Source organism: Meles meles, chromosome 19 (assembly GCF_922984935.1).
Source record: "Meles meles chromosome 19, mMelMel3.1 paternal haplotype, whole genome shotgun sequence".
NCBI classification, from domain to species: Eukaryota; Metazoa; Chordata; class Mammalia; order Carnivora; family Mustelidae; genus Meles; species Meles meles.
Window position 1 is genome coordinate 46,410,955 of NC_060084.1, and position 19,661 is coordinate 46,430,615.

The following is a 19,661-nucleotide window of genomic DNA, read 5'->3' on the forward strand; positions in this document are numbered from 1 at the left end:
CCTTTGATCCTGCCGGAGTCCCACATACTTCTTCTGGGAACCCTACATCACAGCTAGGGGTCCTCCCTCACCCCCAAGACCCTCCAATCCACTCCCTGGGATCTCCCCTTCCAAGACCCTTTTTATTTTTAAAGATTGATTTATTTTTTAATTTGACAGAGAGAGAGATCATAAGTGGGGCGGGGAAGCAGACTCCCTGCCAAGCAGAGAGCCCAATGCAGGGCTCGATCCCAGGACCCTGGGATCATGACCTGAGCCGAAGGCAGAGGCTTAACCCACTGAGCCACCCAGGTGCCCCCCTTTTTTATTTTTAAAGTAGGCTCCACACCGAGCCTGGAGCCCAACTCTGGGTTTTAATTCACGACAATGAGATCAAGACCTGAGCAGAGGTCAAGAGTCCAGTGCTTAATGGACCGAGTTACGCACGCACCTGCTCCCCTCCTGAGACCTTTAAATGTACAGCCCTCCTCCTCAAAACCCCCCAATCCATGTCCATAGCCACACGTGCTGTCCCATTTCAACCCTCTTTTTATTTTCTTTCTTCTTCTTCTTTTTTTTTTTTTTTTTGAGAGAGAATGAAGGAGTGCCTGGCGGTGAGGGGAAGGGTGGAGAGGAGGAGGGGCAGGGAGGGGGCCAGAGGGCAGAGGGAGAGAGCGAGAGAGAGAATCTTAAGGAGGTTCCCCACCCCGCCCAGCCCAGAGCCTCATACTGGGCTTATCTCACAACCCCTGAGATTGTGACCTGAGCCAAAACCAAGAGGCAGATGCTTAACCAACTGAGCTACCCTGGTGCTCCGCATTCCAACACTCTTAAACCCAGATCTCTGGGTTCATTTTTCTGGAGACCTCAAAATTTACAATGCTAGGGTCCCTTTTCACTCCGAGTCCGAAAATCCAAAGCATGGGAGTGCTCCATGTACCAGCATTCTAAACTCTTCAGTTCTGGAATTTGTCTACTGCTTCAGTCAATTCTGCAGCCCTAGGGTGGTCCCTCCTGAGGGGCAACACACTCTGTCCTGGGGCCCTACTCCTTGTTAATCCTCCTGGGGTCCCCGCCTCCTGCCTCACTGGCTGTGTGCCAAGCTCAGCAGTGAGCCCAGGGTTGGGGGGAGGGTTAGTTGGGGAATAAAATGGTACAATTATATAATGAATGCCAAACTCCGCCTTTCTCTCCCAGGTCATAAAAAGGCAAACCACCCCAGCCAGCACCATCTGACCATCTCTCCCAGGGCCACCATGCTGGCCTCAGGGCTGCTCCTCGTGGCTTTGCTGGCCTGCCTCACCATCATGGTCTTGATGTCTGTCTGGAGGCAGAGGAAGCTCTGGGGGAAGCTCCCTCCGGGACCCACCCCGTTGCCCTTCATCGGGAACTACCTGCAGCTGAACACAGAGCAGATGTACAACTCTCTCATGAAGGTGTCAGGACCCGGGATGGGTGCAGTGGGGTGGGGCTGGGCGCTGGCCTGATTGAGCTGGGACGGAGTGGCAGGGGATGGGCAAGGTTGGACCAGAGTCTTAAGACAGTGGAAATCTGCGGGTTGGGCTGCAGGGTCCCAGACAAGAAAGAGCAGATCTTGGGATGTCCAGCCCCTTGTGTACCAGAACCCGGGGGAAAGGCATGCAGTAGGTGAGGGCTGGGCACAGGCCAGCTCCCAGTGGGGGCCGCAGCCTTTAAGCCCCCCACCTCCATCAGATCAGTGAGCGCTATGGCCCGGTGTTCACGGTCCACCTGGGACCCCGGCGCATCGTGGTGCTGTGTGGACACGAGGCGGTGAAGGAGGCTCTGGTAGACCAGGCTGAGGAGTTCAGCGGGCGAGGCGAGCAGGCCACCTTCGACTGGCTCTTCAAAGGCTATGGTGAGGAGCTCTGGGTGGGGGCTCGTGGCCAGGCACACCTGATGGCCTCAGTTTCCCCACTGCTCTTCTCCTGACTCACCCACCCGAGCCTGTGGCTGAGTTCTACCCCTGTTCTCCTCTGTCCCTGTCCCTGGTTATTGTGGCCTCTCCTCTGTCTTCTGTAGCTTGGCTCAGGGTGTCTGTGTCCCTGTTCCCCCTGCTTCTCGGCCCATCTCCCCATTCTCTCCCATGGATGCCTCTTCTTCTTTTTCTTCCATCTTGGAACCCAGGTCCTCCATACCTGTATCCTTGCCTCTAACTTCCCCAAGCTTCTGTCTCCCTCTGTCTGCCTCCTTCTACTCTGTGTGAGAATCTCACCTTGTTTCTGCTCTCTCCAGACCTTCTCCATTCTTTCTCCATATTTTCTTTCCTCTTTCTTCCGCTCTGAGTTAGGATCCTTCGTGTTTTTTATTGCCACTTCCCAGATCTCCACAGAGATCAGACTCCTCCTCCCCTCCCCTCCCTCTTTCTCTCTGTTTAAGTGTCTCTGTATCTCCGTCTCTCCAGGCATCTAACTTGCCTCTCCCCTTCCGATTCTTTTCTTCCAGCCGGGTCTCTATCTCTTTCAGTGTTTCTCTGACCCTGAGCTGTATTTCTCCCTATCTCTCCGCCCCCAATCCATCCTCCCACTCCCGACCTCCCGTCACCTCTGCCCGCCTCTGTCCCCGCCCCTCCCCGCCTCACCAACCACTACGCTCCCTCCCCAGGTGTGGCGTTCAGCAACGGGGAGCGCGCCAAGCAGCTCAGGCGCTTCTCCATCACCACGCTGCGGGATTTCGGAGTGGGCAAGCGCGGCATTGAGGAGCGCATCCAGGAGGAGGCGGGCTTCCTCATCGAGGCCCTCCGGAGCACGCAGGGTGAGTGGGGCCGGGAGTGAGCGAGAAGGAGGGATACACCAGCACGACGCGGTCTTTCTCCTCCAGGAAGGGGACTCGCTTGGGGGAAGGCATCAGGGTTCCAGGCTCTGGGTCTTGTGTTGGAAGTCTGGGTCCTCACTCCGGAGCCCTCCTCCAACCCTCAAGCTGGCATGAGACAGCCCAGTTGCCGCTCCCCCAAATCCCTGTCTCTCCCCAACCCTATCCCATTCCCCAGGCGCCTTCATCGATCCCACCTTCTTCCTGAGCCGAACAGTGTCCAATGTCATCAGCTCCATTGTCTTTGGGGACCGCTTTGACTATGAGGATGAAGAGTTCCTGTCCCTGCTGCGTATGATGCTGGGAAGTTTCCAGTTCACAGCTACACCTACGGGGCAGGTAACCCGTCCCAGCCTTGCTCTAAAGCACCCCTACCACCACCCACCAATTGCTTTCCCATGTGGAGACAGGTGTCCCAAACTACCATCCTCCTCCTCTCCATCAAAACCACTCGTGGACAGTGGAACACTTACACCAGAATACCCACTTTCCAAGGACACCTGGATATCTCCACAGATGCTCCCCCCACCCAAAAAATAAAAACCAGACCAAACAAACAACAGACAGAGCCTGCAGGGAACATACATGTAATCTGCCCAGCCATGCTGCCTGGACATGGGTTTCATCCCAACTGACCTACTGGTCCCTAGGAAGACAGTCCACCTCTTTGTATCTTAACACCTGAACAAGTGACCACCTCAGCCCTCCACCTGAATACAGGAGCCCCAGGTGCTATAAAATACAGCCCACCAAAATCATTAGGTGTCCCAAACCAGCCTACTGGACACCTAGATAAGTGTCCCTACAGAGCCCCATGGAATACCTGAACAGCTGGACAGGTGCCCCAACCAAGAAGACACCTCCACATGTAAACACCTGGAGGGATGTCTCCCCAAACACCCACAGAGTGCCCCCAACCCAGCTGACTCCCTTATAGAAGAGCCCCCATCACATCGGTGAACATCGAAAACAAGATCATCTATTTCCCCCAACCTCAACACTTGCCCGCCCGCCCCAGTTGAATACCTCAACCCCTATGTAGAAGAACCCCTGAACAGGAGTCTCCCAATTCAACCCCATCTGAGTATCTGAACACCTAGATGTGTTCTCCAATCCAGCCTCACCGGAACACCCAAAACCCAAATACGCAGCCCATCTCACCTACATTCTGGGACAGGGGACCTTAAGCCTAATTCAGTAAAAAACTTACGTATCTCCTCTCATCAAACTCCGTATGAATCCTAAACACCTGGACAGGTGCCTTTAACCCACGTCCTTCCTTACCCCGAGGATGGTCCCACTCCCAAAAGGACCTGTCCACAAACATCTATCCTTCCCGGCCATTCTTCTCTCCCATCCTCAGCTCTATGAGATGTTTTACTCAGTGATGAAACACCTGCCAGGGCCACAGCAGCAGGCATTTAAGGAGCTACAGGGTCTGGAGGACTTCATAGCCAAGAAGGTGGAGCAGAACCAGCACACCCTGGACCCCAACTCCCCGCGGAACTTCATCGACGCCTTCCTCATCCGCATGCGGGAGGTACAGCCCAGCAGCCAGTGCGGCAGCGGCAGAGCCAGGCAGAGGGAGAACAGCCGGGACGGGGAGAGCAGGGGCCCCTCCAGATCACCCCCATTGTGACGGCCTCACAATCTCACGTGTGATACCCGGGCTGCTCCATCTACCAGCACTTGCCACGGGTAGGACCTGCGTGTGCACCATAAGGCAACGCTTCCACACCATGCACTCGCCGGTGGTGTCCCTTTCCTTCTGAAGGGTCCTCCCTTAAAACAGTGACACCAGAGCTGACACATAAAGGGCAGGGAGGCAGCCAGGGAGAGAGTGCGGGAAGGGCGTTTGGCCAGAGCCAGTCGCCCGAACGAAGCCCTGGCAGAAGTAGGCTCTCTCTTCCCACCTCTGGTCTGGACCTAAGAGAGGTGTGTCCAGATGGAGAGACCCCGGCAGGGCTCTGAGCACTGAGGGGAGGGGGCCTGGCCTGAAGTCCTTTCCCTGCAGGAGCAGAACAACCCCAACACGGAGTTCTACATGAAGAACCTGGTGCTGACCACCCTGAACCTCTTCTTTGCGGGCACTGAGACGGTCAGCACAACCCTGCGGTATGGCTTCCTGCTGCTCATGAAACATCCACAGGTGGAAGGTAAGGCTGCGGGGGAGGTCCCCTGGCCTAGTGGCCACACCCCCTTCCTCTGAGTCCATTGCAATGTCCCCACCCTTCCCAGATGCCTGGAACCTCACACATACCCTGCCATCCAGATGCTAGGTGATATTCTGCTGATAAACGTCACTTGGTTTTCACCGGATGTTAAAAATTCTGAAAATATGTGAATTGATGGGCAAATAGCTCCCGTGCTGAGCCAAATGTATGTGAGACCACATACAGGTTGAGACCCGGTGAATAAGACACTGTCCCCAACAATGTTTACGGCCAACGTCTGTCTTGAATGGTCTACACCCGTGTCACACGTGGATGTGCATATTTGGACTACCGTCGCTGCCCTGAGACCCCCAGATACCTAAACACGTTCCCTCTCCTCCCACAGCCAAACTCCATGAGGAGATAGACCGGGTGATTGGCAAGAACCGTCAGCCCAAGTTTGAAGACAGGGCCAAGATGCCCTACACAGAGGCGGTGATCCACGAGATCCAAAGATTTGGAGACATGATCCCCATGGGCCTGGCCCGCAGAGTCACCAAGGACACCAAGTTTCGAGAGTTCCTCCTCCCTAAGGTACTTTCCCGTCCCTGTCCTGTTGGGACCTCCAACCTGCTCCCTGGGACCCAGCATCCCATCCCCCTTAGAAGCTCCCCAGCCGCTGTCCCACTGCCTCAAATCAAACACTTCCTCAACCACCATGTCCCTTCAACCTTCCCACTCAGAGGTTCTTGAATCCAGTAGCTCCCCCAGAGCTCTTGCCACGGGATTATGAACCCCATGTCCCCAGACGTCCTCTCTCAAAAGACATGACTTCATTTCTAGACCTCCTCCCTCAAGGACACGAGTCTCATGTCTCCCAAACACCCCGCCGAAGAGACACAAACCCAGTGTCTTTAAAACCTCCTGTCTCTGGAAGCATGAACCCCTATGTCCTCTCCACCCCTGCCGTGGGAGACATGAACTGCACATCCCCCACACCTTCTGTCCTAAGAGACACAGAACCTGTGTCCTTCAAACTTCCCTTCGCACAAGACATAAGCCCCACGTCTGCATAGCTTCCTGTCTCCGACACACCAATCTCCTGTCTCCCAAAGCTCTTCCCTCCGTGGACCCACACTCCCACGCCTCCCCTTCCTCATCACCTAGGGCACCCCAATCGTCTCTCCCATCTCCATGCACTTGCAACACACTGTGCCCCCACTCTGCCTTATCAAATACCCCCTCTCCTCCTCCCCAGGGCACCGAAGTGTTCCCCATGCTGGGCTCCGTGCTCAGGGACCCCAAGTTCTTCTCCAAACCTCGAGACTTCCACCCAGAGCACTTCCTGGATGAGAACGGGCAGTTTAAGAAGAGTGATGCTTTTGTGCCCTTCTCCATTGGTAAGAGACCACTGTCTGCTGCTAAGCCACCGCTCCCACCAACAGGGCCGTCTTCATCTCAGCTCCCCTCTCTAAGGGGCGGCCCGATGTCCTTCTCCAGCTTGGAAGTCCTTCTCGTGACCGACCTCAGCTGCAACCCCCAAAACTACTTGAGCTTCAGCAAAAGGATAAGGATGATCACAGCTGTCTCAGGGATGGGGGAAATCAAAGCCCTTAGTGAGTCAGAGTGGGGCATCTAAACTTCCCATTGCTACAGCTAGCTCACCCCCATCCCAGGCACAAGGGAAACTGATGCTCAGAGAGGACTACAGAGGCCTCTGAAAGTTTCTCAGGCCATGCTCTTCCAGCCCCTCCTCCCGGGAGAAAGCATATGGGGGAGGGTAGTGGGGCCAGGGGCGGTGAGAGCAGGTCTCACCTCCAGCCCTCCTCCTCTGTGTCTTCAGGAAAGCGGTACTGTTTTGGAGAAGGCCTGGCTAGAATGGAGCTCTTTCTCTTCCTCACCAACATCTTGCAGAACTTCCGCTTCAAGTCCCCGCAGCTGCCCCAAGACATCGACGTGTCCCCCAAACACGTGGGCTTAGCCACCATCCCACGAAGTTACACCCTGAGCTTCCAGCCTCGCTGAACAAGGGCAGCAAAGAGAGCGCAGGGCTGGTTGGGGGAGCAAAGCTGAGGGAGGGGCAGCGGCAGGGCTGTTGATAGGGGCGTGGTTTAGGGGCGGGGCTAGCGGGAGGGAGGTGGGTTAGGGAAATAGGAGGGGCAAAGGGGATGGGAGAGGAAGAGGACAGGAATGGGCTCTGCCTGTTCACCTTGGTAGAGGGAGATCCTTCAGAGGTGCGATGAGAGAAGGGAAATTATTTATTGAGCAAATATTCTCTGTCCTGTCCATGCTAAACACGTCAACACGTTCACCTCGCCTAAGGCTCACAAACCGACGCAACAGGGAACAGTGTTTATGCCCATTTTGCAGGTGACAAATCTTAACTGATTCCCAAGGAATCTACAACGACGAAAAACTTCCTAATAAATGAATTTAGCAAGGTCACCAAACATACCCAGAGTTTTTGTTGTGTTGTTTTTCCGTACGCTAGCAGTGAACCCTAGGAAATTAAAATCGAGAACACAATACCATTTATAGTCATTCAAGAAAGCGAAATAGGTAACTATAAACCCATCAACACAGGCCCAGAACTTGTATGCTGAAAGCTTCCCACCACGGAAGAAAGAAGCAAATCACTTTTAAATGGACAACCTAGGGACACCTGGGTGGCTCAGTGGGTTAAAGCCTCTGCCTTTGGCACAGGTCATGATCTCAGGGTCCTGGCATCAAGCCCCGCATGGACTCTCAGCTCAGCGGGGAGCCTGCTTCTGCCTCTCTCTCTGTGCCTGCCTCTCTGTCTACTTGTGATCTCTGCCCGTCAAATAAATAAATTAAAATCTTTAAAAAAATAAGTAAATAAATAAATAAACAGACAACCTAAAATATCCATTGATAGATGAATGGATAAAAGGAGATGTGATATATGCATACAGTGGAATATTATTCAGTCACAAAAGGAAAGGAAATCCTGCCAACATGGTTGGACCTTGAGAATTTTATGTTAAGTGAAATAACCCAATCAGAGAAGAACAAATAATGTATGAATCCACTTCTGGACGAATCTAAAATAGTCAAACCCATAGAAGCAGAGAGTAGAACGGCGCTTGCCAGGGGCTAGAGGAAAGGGAAGAAGGGTGGGGGGTTGCTATTCAACGTGTCTAGTTTCCACTGTGGAAGCTGAATAAGTTCTGTCTGTAATGGTATTTTCCCCTCTGGCTACTTTCAGGATTTTTCTCTGTATCACCAGTTTTAATCAATTTGATTGTGGCGTACCTTGGTGTAGTTTTCTTTTCTTTCTTTCTTTTTTTAAGATTTTATTTATGTATTTGACAGACAGAGATCACAAGTAAGCAGGGGTGGGGGGAAGCAGGCTCCCCGCCGAGCAGAGAGCCCGATGCGGGGCTTGATCCCAGGACCCTGAGATCATGACCTGAGCGGAAGGCAGAGGCTTAACCCACTGAGCCACCCACGTGCCCCAGAGGTGTAGTTTTCTTGATATACCTTTTGCTTGAGGCTTATAGTGAGTTTTCACACCTCCTGTTCGTATTGCGGTGTAAATGGCAGAAATCCCTGTGCTCGGTTCTAGTAACTGTCCTCGGCATCCCTCAGGCAATATGTTGTTGGTGTCCACCTGTTTTGTTCCTTCTTAGCTTCTCCTTTTCCCAAATTCTCCTGTCACTTGTTTCTCCCTCCATCACATCCCATTCATCTGGCACATCTAGATAATTGGGCTGTGCTGTCTCCTCCATGGCTTTGCAGGGATACAGGTGGGAATCCCTAGTCCAGGGGCCGTGGGGGGCCTCCACTCCTCCACCGTTTTCTGAGTCACTCTGTTTCAAATCCACCGCTCTCTGGCCTAGCTCTTCTCTTGTCTGACCAGCTCCCCATTCTGGTTCTGTTCCCAGAGTCAGCTGCTCAGAGCTGAGTAACCAAACCACACCCTGAACGTGGTCTTGACCCTTCGACAGAAAGCTATAGGAACAGGAGGTGTGAAATCACACAGCCCTCGGGAGAAGACTGGAGGGGTGGGAGCGTATCTCTTTCCCCCCAGAACACTCTCTGTGCCTAGAAGTAGAGGGGAAAGTTCTAGTAGTAGGTGGGACAGAAGCTGGATTCAGAGAAGGAGTCGGTGGACGTGGTGTCTTTTCTGCCCCAGCCTTTTGCAGGACTCTAGGTCCTTCTGGGTGTGAGTTCATTGAGGGTTGCAAGTTTCTAGAAGGGAATTCTGCTTCTTTCTCATGCTTGCCAGGGTGGGATTGGGTATTCTAGGAGTTGGACAGGTTTGGGGACCAGCTGAAGTTCTGCTTTCCTCCCTATCCTTGCCCGTCTATCTTGCTACTCACTAAATCAGAAGACGGGCTAAGGACTTGCACACGAACGAGTTTCCCAACTGGGTAAGCTGATGGTGAGCAGAGCTGGCTGCATTGACTACTGTTGCATCTCTGATTTAGCTGACCTAAACTGAAAGTTCCACTAACTAATAGGCATTTCAGGACAGGACTATGGTAACAGGGTCTCCTTAATGTGTCCCTCACACGGGACAATATGTCTTTGCCTGGGTTTATTTGTGTGTCTCAGAATGAAGCTGTGACTCATGCTAAACTCAGAGGAAAGATTATACCTTGTAGCTGATTAGTTGTGTGTCCCAACCAAGCTCTGGCCCCACAGATAGAGCACTCAGAGGAAGGATTATACCCTGTGACCTGGGGATCCTTTGGGTGGCCACTCATAAAAGAACCATCTCTAGGGAGCTAAAAAAAGAGAGAGAGAGAGAGAGAGGGGCGCATGGGTGGCTCAGTGGGTTAAAGCCTCTGCCTTTCGCTCAGGTCATGATCCCAGGGTCCTTGGATCGAGTCCCGCATCGGGCTCTCTGCTTGGCAGGGAGCCTGCTTCCTCCTCTCTCTCTCTCTCTCTGCCTGCCTCTCTCCCTACTTGTGATCTCTACCTGTCAAATAAATAAATAAAATCTTTAAAAAAAAAAAGAGAGAGAGAGAGAGAAGAGAAAAAGATAAGAGGAAATAAGTCACACTCCTAAGAGTGGGCTGCTCTCCAGAACCTTCGCTGGGTCCTGTGCTGCTGCTGCCTGGGCCTCAGTCACAGCAGGGGTCCTGATCCTTTGGGTTATAGGGAAAAATATCCAGTGCCCCCCTTGGCACAGCAAAGAGATTAATTCAAACCTGACTTAAGCATTATAAAGTAACCACTGCCGTGTTTCTTTATCCTCTCATCCATCAATGGATATTTATTTATTTTATGTATTTATTTTTAAAAATAATTTATTTACTCATTTGAGAGGGAGAGACAGAGAGCGCATGAGCAGGGGGAGCAGCAGAGGCAGAGGGAGAAGCAGGCTCCCACTGAACAGGGAGCCCGACATGGGGCTTGATCCCAGGACCCTGAGATCGTGACCTGACTGGAAAGCAGACGCTTAACCCTCTGAGCCACCCAGGCACCCTGCTAGTTCTATTGGTAATATTTTGAGGAACAGCCATTCTGTTTCCCACCGTGGCAGTAAGTTGGTAATTTACCAATTTACATTCACATCAGTGGTTGCCGCTTCCTGACGGTGCATGGGAGGAGAATGAGGCACAAACAAGTCAGCTGAAAGAGGGAGCAGGGGACGAGAGTAGAGAAGACTGTCGCCCCGAACAACTCCTCAGACTCATATTTACTGGATATTAGACAGTAATTAACAAAGGAGCCAAAGAAGGCTGCACATTAACCATATCCCTTGTAGATAAATAAGAAGGAATATGAGTTAGACATTGATTATAAGTTTTATAGATAAGCAAGAAGAGAGGCAGGATATGCATGGTCAGGCAGTACAGAATTTATAGTTGAGCAAGCACATCAAAAGGGATCATCTAATTAGCCACAGGCGATCTCTGGAGAAGGGGAGATAACGGAAAAAAGAAGCAGGCGGTGTTCCTCCCTGAACCCGCCAGTCGTTCCCAGCTGCTCAACTTCAAGGACGTATATCTTGCTTGACTTCAAGGACGTATATCATCCTCTCCCCCAGAGGCCTGTTGCTAGTACGTGTTTTTCTTAAGGCTATATTTAAGCATGCTTGCATGACTGGTACAATTTCTTATAAAAGTTATACTTTAAGTAACACATTGTTCTGAGGGATGGTTACAAATGGTGCAAAAGTGTCCCAACCCACATCATGACCGGTATTTGTTATCTCCTATCTCTATGATAGTCATAAGGTATGAAATTATATCTCATTGTGGTTTTGGTTTGCATTTCTCTTATGAATAGGGATATTCATAAGAGAATATCAGTGGGTTAAGTGGGTTAAGCCTCTGCCTTCGGCTCAGGTCATGATCTCAGCGTCCCGAGATCGAGCCCCGCATCGGGCTCTCTGCTCAGTGGGGAGCCTGCTTCCCCCTCCTTCTCTCTCTGCCTGCCTCTCTGTCTACTTGTGATCTCTCTCTCTCTGTGTCAAATAAATAAATAAAATCTTTTTAAAAATGAATAGGGATATTGAGCACCTTTTCATATATCTGGTGGCAATTTGTATGTCTTTTTTTTTTTTTTTTTTTTTAGTAAGCTCCACACCCAGCATGGAGCCTCACACGGGACTTGAACTCACAACCCTGAGATCAAGACCTAAGGTGAGATCAAGAGTCAGATGCTTAACTGACTGAGCCACCCAGGTGTCCTTGTATGTCTTTTTTTGAATAATGTCTATTCACGTCTTCTGTCCAATTTTTAATCTGGTGGGTATTTTTTTGATTTGGGGGTTTTGGTTTCTTTGAGGGTTGTTTTTTTTTTGCTATTGAGTTGTGAGAGAAGCTGAATGACATTCCATGGTGTGTGTGTGTGTGTGTGTGTGTGTGTGTGTGTATCACATTTTCTTTATCCATTCACTGAATTATAAAGCAAAAATATACAAGTGGGAACACATCACTGAAAAATTTCTCCACTACAAATGAATAATCAACAAAATGAAAAGCAACCTTCAAAATGGGAGAAAATATGTGCAAACCACTTACCTGATAAACAGTTAATATCCAAAATATTTCCCCCACTTCAGGATCCGTGATCGTGCGTTATATTTAGTTGTAATGTCTTTTGTCTTCTTTAACCTGGAATAGACTCTCAGCTTTTGTCTCTCTTGACCTTGATATTTTCAATAGCAGAGAATTATTTTGGAAATTATCCAGACTTCAATTTGGAGTTGCTAGATGTTTTCTTATGCATTTCTTCCAGCACAATTTTTAATCCTTTGGAAAGCAAAGCCTTTTTCAATAGACACTTAACATGGCATCATACCAAAGCCCAACTTTGGTCTTCCATAAACTCTGCAGAGGTGAGCTTTGGAGAAAGCCCTTGCAATTTCCAGTGTCTGTTGTCTCAGTTTCATGAGGCCCTATAGTCAAACCTTTACATACAGAATTATTAAATGCCACATGACAGGGTACCTGGGTGGCAAATTTGGTTGAGATTCTTACTTTTGTTTTGGGGTCCTGGTCTTGGGGTCAGGCTCTGTGCTCAACAAGGAGTCTGCTTCAGCTTCTTTGCTCATTCTTTTTCTTTCTCTCTCTCTCCCAAATAAATAAATAAAATCGTTTTTTTTTAAGACTCCCTCCCCCTCTCCCTGTGCACGCCCTCCCTCCCTCCCTCTCTAATAAATAAATCTTTTTTAAAAAGACATATGCCTGTTCACAATGACCTCAAGCTAAGAGTACATTTTAGATCATCTGCAGCTAAGATTTTTGCTCCGTAATCTGCCTACAGACTTGGCTCACCTTGGAAAAAAAAAATCCGGGTGACTGGGTGGCTGAGTCGTTAAGTGTCTGCCTTCAGCTAGGTCCTGATCCCAGGGTGCTGGGATCCCGTTCCTCATAGGGCTCGCTGCTCAGTGGGGAGTCTGCTTCTTCCTCTCCCTCTGCCCCTTCCCCCTGCTTGTGCTCATTCTTTCTCTCTCTCTCTCAAATAAATAAATAAAGTCTTTAAAATATATTTTATTTATTTCATCAGTCTTCTGTAGTTTTCACCATACAGCCTTGGTACATGTGTTGTCAGATTTATACTTAAGTATTTTGTTTTTTTCAGTGACTAAAGTATTATTGTGTTTTTAATTTTGATTACCTAAAATATATAGGAAAACAACAACAGAAAAAGACATTTGTATGTTCAGTGACCTTACTAAATTCATTTATTACGAGGACTTTTTTTGTTCTTGTTGTAGATTCCTTGGGAATCGGTTAAGCTTTGTCACCCATAAGATGGGCATGAGCACCCTTCCCTGGCACATAGGTTTGTGAGCATTAAGTGATGAGTGTGATGCTCTTAGCACAGAGCTGACGCAGAATTCGATACAATAAATAATAAGTGTTGTTGTTGTTGTTATTGTTATTATTATTAACAGTATAGTGTAAGGTTCTACGCCTTATCCCACCTCTTAAGGCTCTACCTCTAGAGTCTTCCTCTCCTACTCACGTTGCCCTTCCTTCCCCTAAGCCACCTCCCTCCTACTAGCCCCGCCCCTTGCTTAACCCCGCCCCCATAGCCCCACCCCTGATCCCTCCCTCCACGGTGCTCTTCCCCCAGCCCTGCCCTAGCACAGCCCTTGTTCAGCGGGGCTGGAAGCTCATGGTGTAACTTCGTGGGATGGTAGCAAAGCCCACGTGTTTGGGGGACACGTCGATGTCTTGGGGCAGCTGCGGGGACTTGAAGCGGAAGTTCTGCAAGATGTTGGTGAGGAAGAGAAAGAGCTCCATTCTAGCCAGGCCTTCTCCAAAACAGTACCGCTTTCCTGAAGACACAGAGGAGGAGGGCTGGAGGTGAGACCTGCTCTCACCGCCCCTGGCCCCACTACCCTCCCCCATATGCTTTCTCCCGGGAGGAGGGGCTGGAAGAGCATGGCCTGAGAAACTTTCAGAGGCCTCTGTAGTCCTCTCTGAGCATCAGTTTCCCTTGTGCCTGGGATGGGGGTGAGCTAGCTGTAGCAATGGGAAGTTTAGATGCCCCACTCTGACTCACTAAGGGCTTTGATTTCCCCCATCCCTGAGACAGCTGTGATCATCCTTATCCTTTTGCTGAAGCTCAAGTAGTTTTGGGGGTTGCAGCTGAGGTCGGTCACGAGAAGGACTTCCAAGCTGGAGAAGGACATCGGGCCGCCCCTTAGAGAGGGGAGCTGAGATGAAGACGGCCCTGTTGGTGGGAGCGGTGGCTTAGCAGCAGACAGTGGTCTCTTACCAATGGAGAAGGGCACAAAAGCATCACTCTTCTTAAACTGCCCGTTCTCATCCAGGAAGTGCTCTGGGTGGAAGTCTCGAGGTTTGGAGAAGAACTTGGGGTCCCTGAGCACGGAGCCCAGCATGGGGAACACTTCGGTGCCCTGGGGAGGAGGAGAGGGGGTATTTGATAAGGCAGAGTGGGGGCACAGTGTGTTGCAAGTGCATGGAGATGGGAGAGACGATTGGGGTGCCCTAGGTGATGAGGAAGGGGAGGCGTGGGAGTGTGGGTCCACGGAGGGAAGAGCTTTGGGAGACAGGAGATTGGTGTGTCGGAGACAGGAAGCTATGCAGACGTGGGGCTTATGTCTTGTGCGAAGGGAAGTTTGAAGGACACAGGTTCTGTGTCTCTTAGGACAGAAGGTGTGGGGGATGTGCAGTTCATGTCTCCCACGGCAGGGGTGGAGAGGACATAGGGGTTCATGCTTCCAGAGACAGGAGGTTTTAAAGACACTGGGTTTGTGTCTCTTCGGCGGGGTGTTTGGGAGACATGAGACTCGTGTCCTTGAGGGAGGAGGTCTAGAAATGAAGTCATGTCTTTTGAGAGAGGACGTCTGGGGACATGGGGTTCATAATCCCGTGGCAAGAGCTCTGGGGGAGCTACTGGATTCAAGAACCTCTGAGTGGGAAGGTTGAAGGGACATGGTGGTTGAGGAAGTGTTTGATTTGAGGCAGTGGGACAGCGGCTGGGGAGCTTCTAAGGGGGATGGGATGCTGGGTCCCAGGGAGCAGGTTGGAGGTCCCAACAGGACAGGGACGGGAAAGTACCTTAGGGAGGAGGAACTCTCGAAACTTGGTGTCCTTGGTGACTCTGCGGGCCAGGCCCATGGGGATCATGTCTCCAAATCTTTGGATCTCGTGGATCACCGCCTCTGTGTAGGGCATCTTGGCTCTGTCTTCAAACTTGGGCTGACGGTTCTTGCCAATCACCCGGTCTATCTCCTCATGGAGTTTGGCTGTGGGAGGAAAGGGAACGTGTTTAGGTATCTGGGGGTCTCAGGGCAGCGACGGTAGTCCAAATATGCACATCCACGTGTGACACGGGTGTAGACCATTCAAGACAGACGTTGGCCATAAACATTGTTGGGGACAGTGTCTTATTCACCGGGTCTCAACCTGTATGTGGTCTCACATACATTTGGCTCAGCACGGGAGCTATTTGCCCATCAATTCACATATTTTCAGAATTTTTAACATCCGGTGAAAACCAAGTGACGTTTATCAGCAGAATATCACCTAGCATCTGGATGGCAGGGTATGTGTGAGGTTCCAGGCATCTGGGAAGGGTGGGGACATTGCAATGGACTCAGAGGAAGGGGGTGTGGCCACTAGGCCAGGGGACCTCCCCCGCAGCCTTACCTTCCACCTGTGGATGTTTCATGAGCAGCAGGAAGCCATACCGCAGGGTTGTGCTGACCGTCTCAGTGCCCGCAAAGGAGAGGTTCAGGGTGGTCAGCACCAGGTTCTTCATGTAGAACTCCGTGTTGGGGTTGTTCTGCTCCTGCAGGGAAAGGACTTCAGGCCAGGCCCCCTCCCCTCAGTGCTCAGAGCCCTGCCGGGGTCTCTCCATCTGGACACACCTCTCTTAGGTCCAGACCAGAGGTGGGAAGAGAGAGCCTACTTCTGCCAGGGCTTCGTTCGGGCGACTGGCTCTGGCCAAACGCCCTTCCCGCACTCTCTCCCTGGCTGCCTCCCTGCCCTTTATGTGTCAGCTCTGGTGTCACTGTTTTAAGGGAGGACCCTTCAGAAGGAAAGGGACACCACCGGCGAGTGCATGGTGTGGAAGCGTTGCCTTATGGTGCACACGCAGGTCCTGCCCGTGGCAAGTGCTGGTAGATGGAGCAGCCCGGGTATCACACGTGAGATTGTGAGGCCGTTACAATGGGGGTGATCTGGAGGGGCCCCTGCTCTCCCCGTCCCGGCTGTTCTCCCTCTGCCTGGCTCTGCCGCTGCCGCACTGGCTGCTGGGGTGTACCTCCCGCATGCGGATGAGGAAGGCGTCGATGAAGTTCCGCGGGGAGTTGGGGTCCAGGGTGTGCTGGTTCTGCTCCACCTTCTTGGCTATGAAGTCCTCCAGACCCTGTAGCTCCTTAAATGCCTGCTGCTGTGGCCCTGGCAGGTGTTTCATCACTGAATGGAACATTTCGCAGAGCTGAGGAGGGAGAGAAGAATGGCCGGGAAGGATAGATGTTCGTGGGCAGGTCCTTTTGGGAGTGGGACCATTCTCGGGGTAAGGAAGGAAGTGGGTTAAAGGCACCTGTCCGGGTGTTTAGGATTCATATGGGGCTTGATGGGAGAAGATACATAAGTTTTCACCTGAGTCAAGCATGAGGGTCCCTGTCCCAGAGTGTAGGTGAGATGGACGGGGCTGCGTATCCAGGTTTCGGGTATTCGGTTGAGGCTGGATTGGAGAACACATCTACGTGTTCAGATGCTCAGGCAGGGTTCAGTTGGGGGCACATGTCTAAGTTAAACAGTCATGTGGTCTCACAAATTCGAGACAATTGTCTAGATAGTTAGGGGATCTTAATTGGGAGCTTTTGTCCCTTCCTCCTCCTCCCCTATCTTCTCCTCCTTCTCCCTCTCCTTCTTCTCCTTCTCCATCTTCTCCTTCTCATGAGGAGCTACTGTTGAGATATCCAGGTGTCTTCGGAAAGTGAGTACTGGGCACTGGTCCTGGGTTCTGGTGCAGCTGTTGGGTTGTCTGAAAGTGGGGTTGGTTTGGAGGGTACCCTACTAGAGGAAAATGGGAGTTTGGGACAGCTGTGTCCATGTGGGAAAGCCACTGGTGGATTGTAGCAGCGGTGTGATAGAGCGAGACTGGGACAGGTTACCTGTCCCACAGGGGTAGCTGTGAACTGGAAGCTTCCCAGCATCATACGCAGCAGAGATAGGAACTCTTTGTCCTCATAGTCAAAGCGGTCCCCAAAGACAATGGAGCTGATGACATTGGACACTGTTCGGCTCAGGAAGAAGGTGGGATCGATGAAGGCGCCTGGGGAATGGGATAGGGTTGGGGAGAGACAGGGATTTGGGGGAGCGGCAACTGGGCTGTCTCATGCCAGCTTGAGGGTTGGAGGAGGGCTCCGGAGTGAGGACCCAGACGTCCAACACAAGACCCAGAGCCTGGAACCCTGATGCCTTCCCCCATGCGAGTCCTCTTCCTGGAGGAGAAAGCCCGCATCGTGTTAGTGTATTCCTCCCTCTCGCTCACTCCCTGCCCTGCTTACAATGTGTGCCCCAGAGGGCCTCGATGAGGAAGCCTGCCTCCTCCTGGATGCGCTCCTCGATGCCCCGCTTGCCCATTCCGAAGTCCCGCAGCGTGGTGATGGAGAAGCGCCTGAGCTGCTTGGCGCGCTCCCCGTTGCTGAATGTCACCCCTGGGGAGGCAGTATCGGTGTGGTGAGGCGGGGAGGGGCAGGGACAGAGGCGGATAGAGAGCAGGAGCTAGAGAAGGATGGGTTGGGGAATGGGGTGGAGGGTGATGGAGATAGAGAGAAAAGTGAGGGTCAGAGAAACTCTGAGAGAGAGACTGGGTTGGAAGGAAAGAATCAGGAGAGAGACAAGGACATGGGGACGGAGAACTGGTTTTCCAAGGCAGAAATCCCAAGAGCTCCCCCCGAACCCAGAGGAAGAAGAGGCATCCATGAGAGAAAATGGGGAGATAGGCCGAGAAGCAGGGGGAACAGGGACACAGACACCCTGAGCCAAGCTACAGAAGACAGAGGAGAGGCCACAATAACCAGGGACAGGGACAGAGGAGAACAGGGGTAGAACTCAGCCACAGGCTCGGGTGGGTGAGTCAGGAGAAGAGCAGTGGGGAAACTGAGGCCATCAGGTGTGCCTGGCCACGAGCCCCCACCCAGAGCTCCTCACCATAGCCTTTGAAGAGCCAGTCGAAGGTGGCCTGCTCGCCTCGCCCGCTGAACTCCTCAGCCTGGTCTACCAGAGCCTCCTTCACCGCCTCGTGTCCACACAGCACCACGATGCGCCGGGGTCCCAGGTGGACCGTGAACACCGGGCCATAGCGCTCACTGATCTGATGGAGGTGGGGGGCTTAAAGGCTGCGGCCCCCACTGGGAGCTGGCCTGTGCCCAGCCCTCACCTACTGCATGCCTTTCCCCCGGGTTCTGGTACACAAGGGGCTGGACATCCCAAGATCTGCTCTTTCTTGTCTGGGACCCTGCAGCCCAACCCGCAGATTTCCACTGTCTTAAGACTCTGGTCCAACCTTGCCCATCCCCTGCCACTCCGTCCCAGCTCAATCAGGCCAGCGCCCAGCCCCACCCCACTGCACCCATCCCGGGTCCTGACACCTTCATGAGAGAGTTGTACATCTGCTCTGTGTTCAGCTGCAGGTAGTTCCCGATGAAGGGCAACGGGGTGGGTCCCGGAGGGAGCTTCCCCCAGAGCTTCCTCTGCCTCCAGACAGACATCAAGACCATGATGGTGAGGCAGGCCAGCAAAGCCACGAGGAGCAGCCCTGAGGCCAGCATGGTGGCCCTGGGAGAGACGGTCAGATGGTGCTGGCTGGGGTGGTTTGCCTTTATATGACCTGGGAGAGAAGGGTGGACTTTGGTCTTGTTTATTAATCGTGCCATTTCATTTCCCAGCTATAGTCCCTCCCCACCCCCACTCCCAGACTCACAGCTGATCTTGGGACAAACCAGCAAGGCAGGAAGAGGAGATCTCAGAGAGATTAACAGAGAGTGGGCCCCGGGAAGGGCCACCTCCAGTCTGTAGACTTGGCTGAAGCAGTAGACACATTCTGAACTTTAAGATTTTGGAAGATATGGATTCAGAGTCCTGAGCTTTGGACTTGAGGTCAGAGTGGGAAGTGGCCCAAAAATATGGATTGGGGCATCTTGGAAGAAAAGAATCCAGAGATCTGGGTTTAAGACGTGTGAATAAGAAGATATACAACAGTGTGTGCTTCTGGGTCTTTCTGTTCGTGCCAGTGTATGCAGCGGGTTCTCCCAGATGCCTCTGTTGTGTATCTTCTTATTTACACGTCTGTCGACGTGTGTCATTCCGGGCACGTGCTTGGGATCTCTGCACATCTGAGCGCGTGTGCGTGTCGGCGTGTCCATGTGGATATATGGATTTATGACACTCCCTTCTGTGGAGTGTTTGTGCGTAAGCGGGTCTCCATACTTGTTTGTGTCTAGACATGTCCCTCGGTGTGAGCCCACGAAAGGGGGTGTGTGTGCGCAGGCCGGTGTGCCCGAACGCACGGCCGTGTCTGTGTCTGTGGGCAGCCAAGTACGTGGTTTGGGGGACGCCTGAGGGAGGACATCTCGTGAGTGTCCGTGTGTCTGCCCTGATGTCTGCCTGTGCGTCCACACGTATCTGTTTGCGGGTCCTGTTGGTGACCGTGTTCGGCTGTGTGGATGGACATTTTGTGTGTGTGTGTGTGCTGGCGTAGTGTGTAGGCACGTGGGCCACGCTGTGTACA

At 52.1% G+C, this 19,661-nt stretch overlaps 2 protein-coding genes across 2 annotated transcripts; one reads left to right on the plus strand and one right to left on the minus strand.

The window, feature by feature from the left end:
• The first annotated feature begins 1,224 nt into the window (after positions 1-1,224).
• Positions 1,225-7,001, plus strand: LOC123931840 (cytochrome P450 2A13-like). Its single transcript, XM_045989450.1, has 9 exons — positions 1,225-1,415; positions 1,693-1,855; positions 2,602-2,751; positions 2,987-3,147; positions 4,172-4,348; positions 4,823-4,964; positions 5,368-5,555; positions 6,220-6,361; positions 6,805-7,001. The coding sequence occupies exons 1-9, from the start codon at positions 1,236-1,238 to the stop codon at positions 6,984-6,986; spliced, it is 1,485 nt and encodes a 494-aa protein (XP_045845406.1). The 5' UTR covers positions 1,225-1,235; the 3' UTR covers positions 6,987-7,001.
• A 6,463-nt stretch (positions 7,002-13,464) lies between these two features.
• On the minus strand, positions 13,465-18,744 carry LOC123931801 (cytochrome P450 2A13-like). Its single transcript, XM_045989382.1, has 9 exons — positions 18,523-18,744; positions 18,083-18,245; positions 17,437-17,586; positions 17,041-17,201; positions 16,182-16,358; positions 15,566-15,707; positions 14,975-15,162; positions 14,169-14,310; positions 13,465-13,725 (listed from the first exon to the last, which is right to left on the minus strand). Exons 1-9 carry the CDS (start codon positions 18,700-18,702, stop codon positions 13,544-13,546), a joined length of 1,485 nt encoding a protein of 494 aa, XP_045845338.1. The 5' UTR covers positions 18,703-18,744; the 3' UTR covers positions 13,465-13,543.
• Between the last annotated feature and the right edge of the window lie 917 nt (positions 18,745-19,661).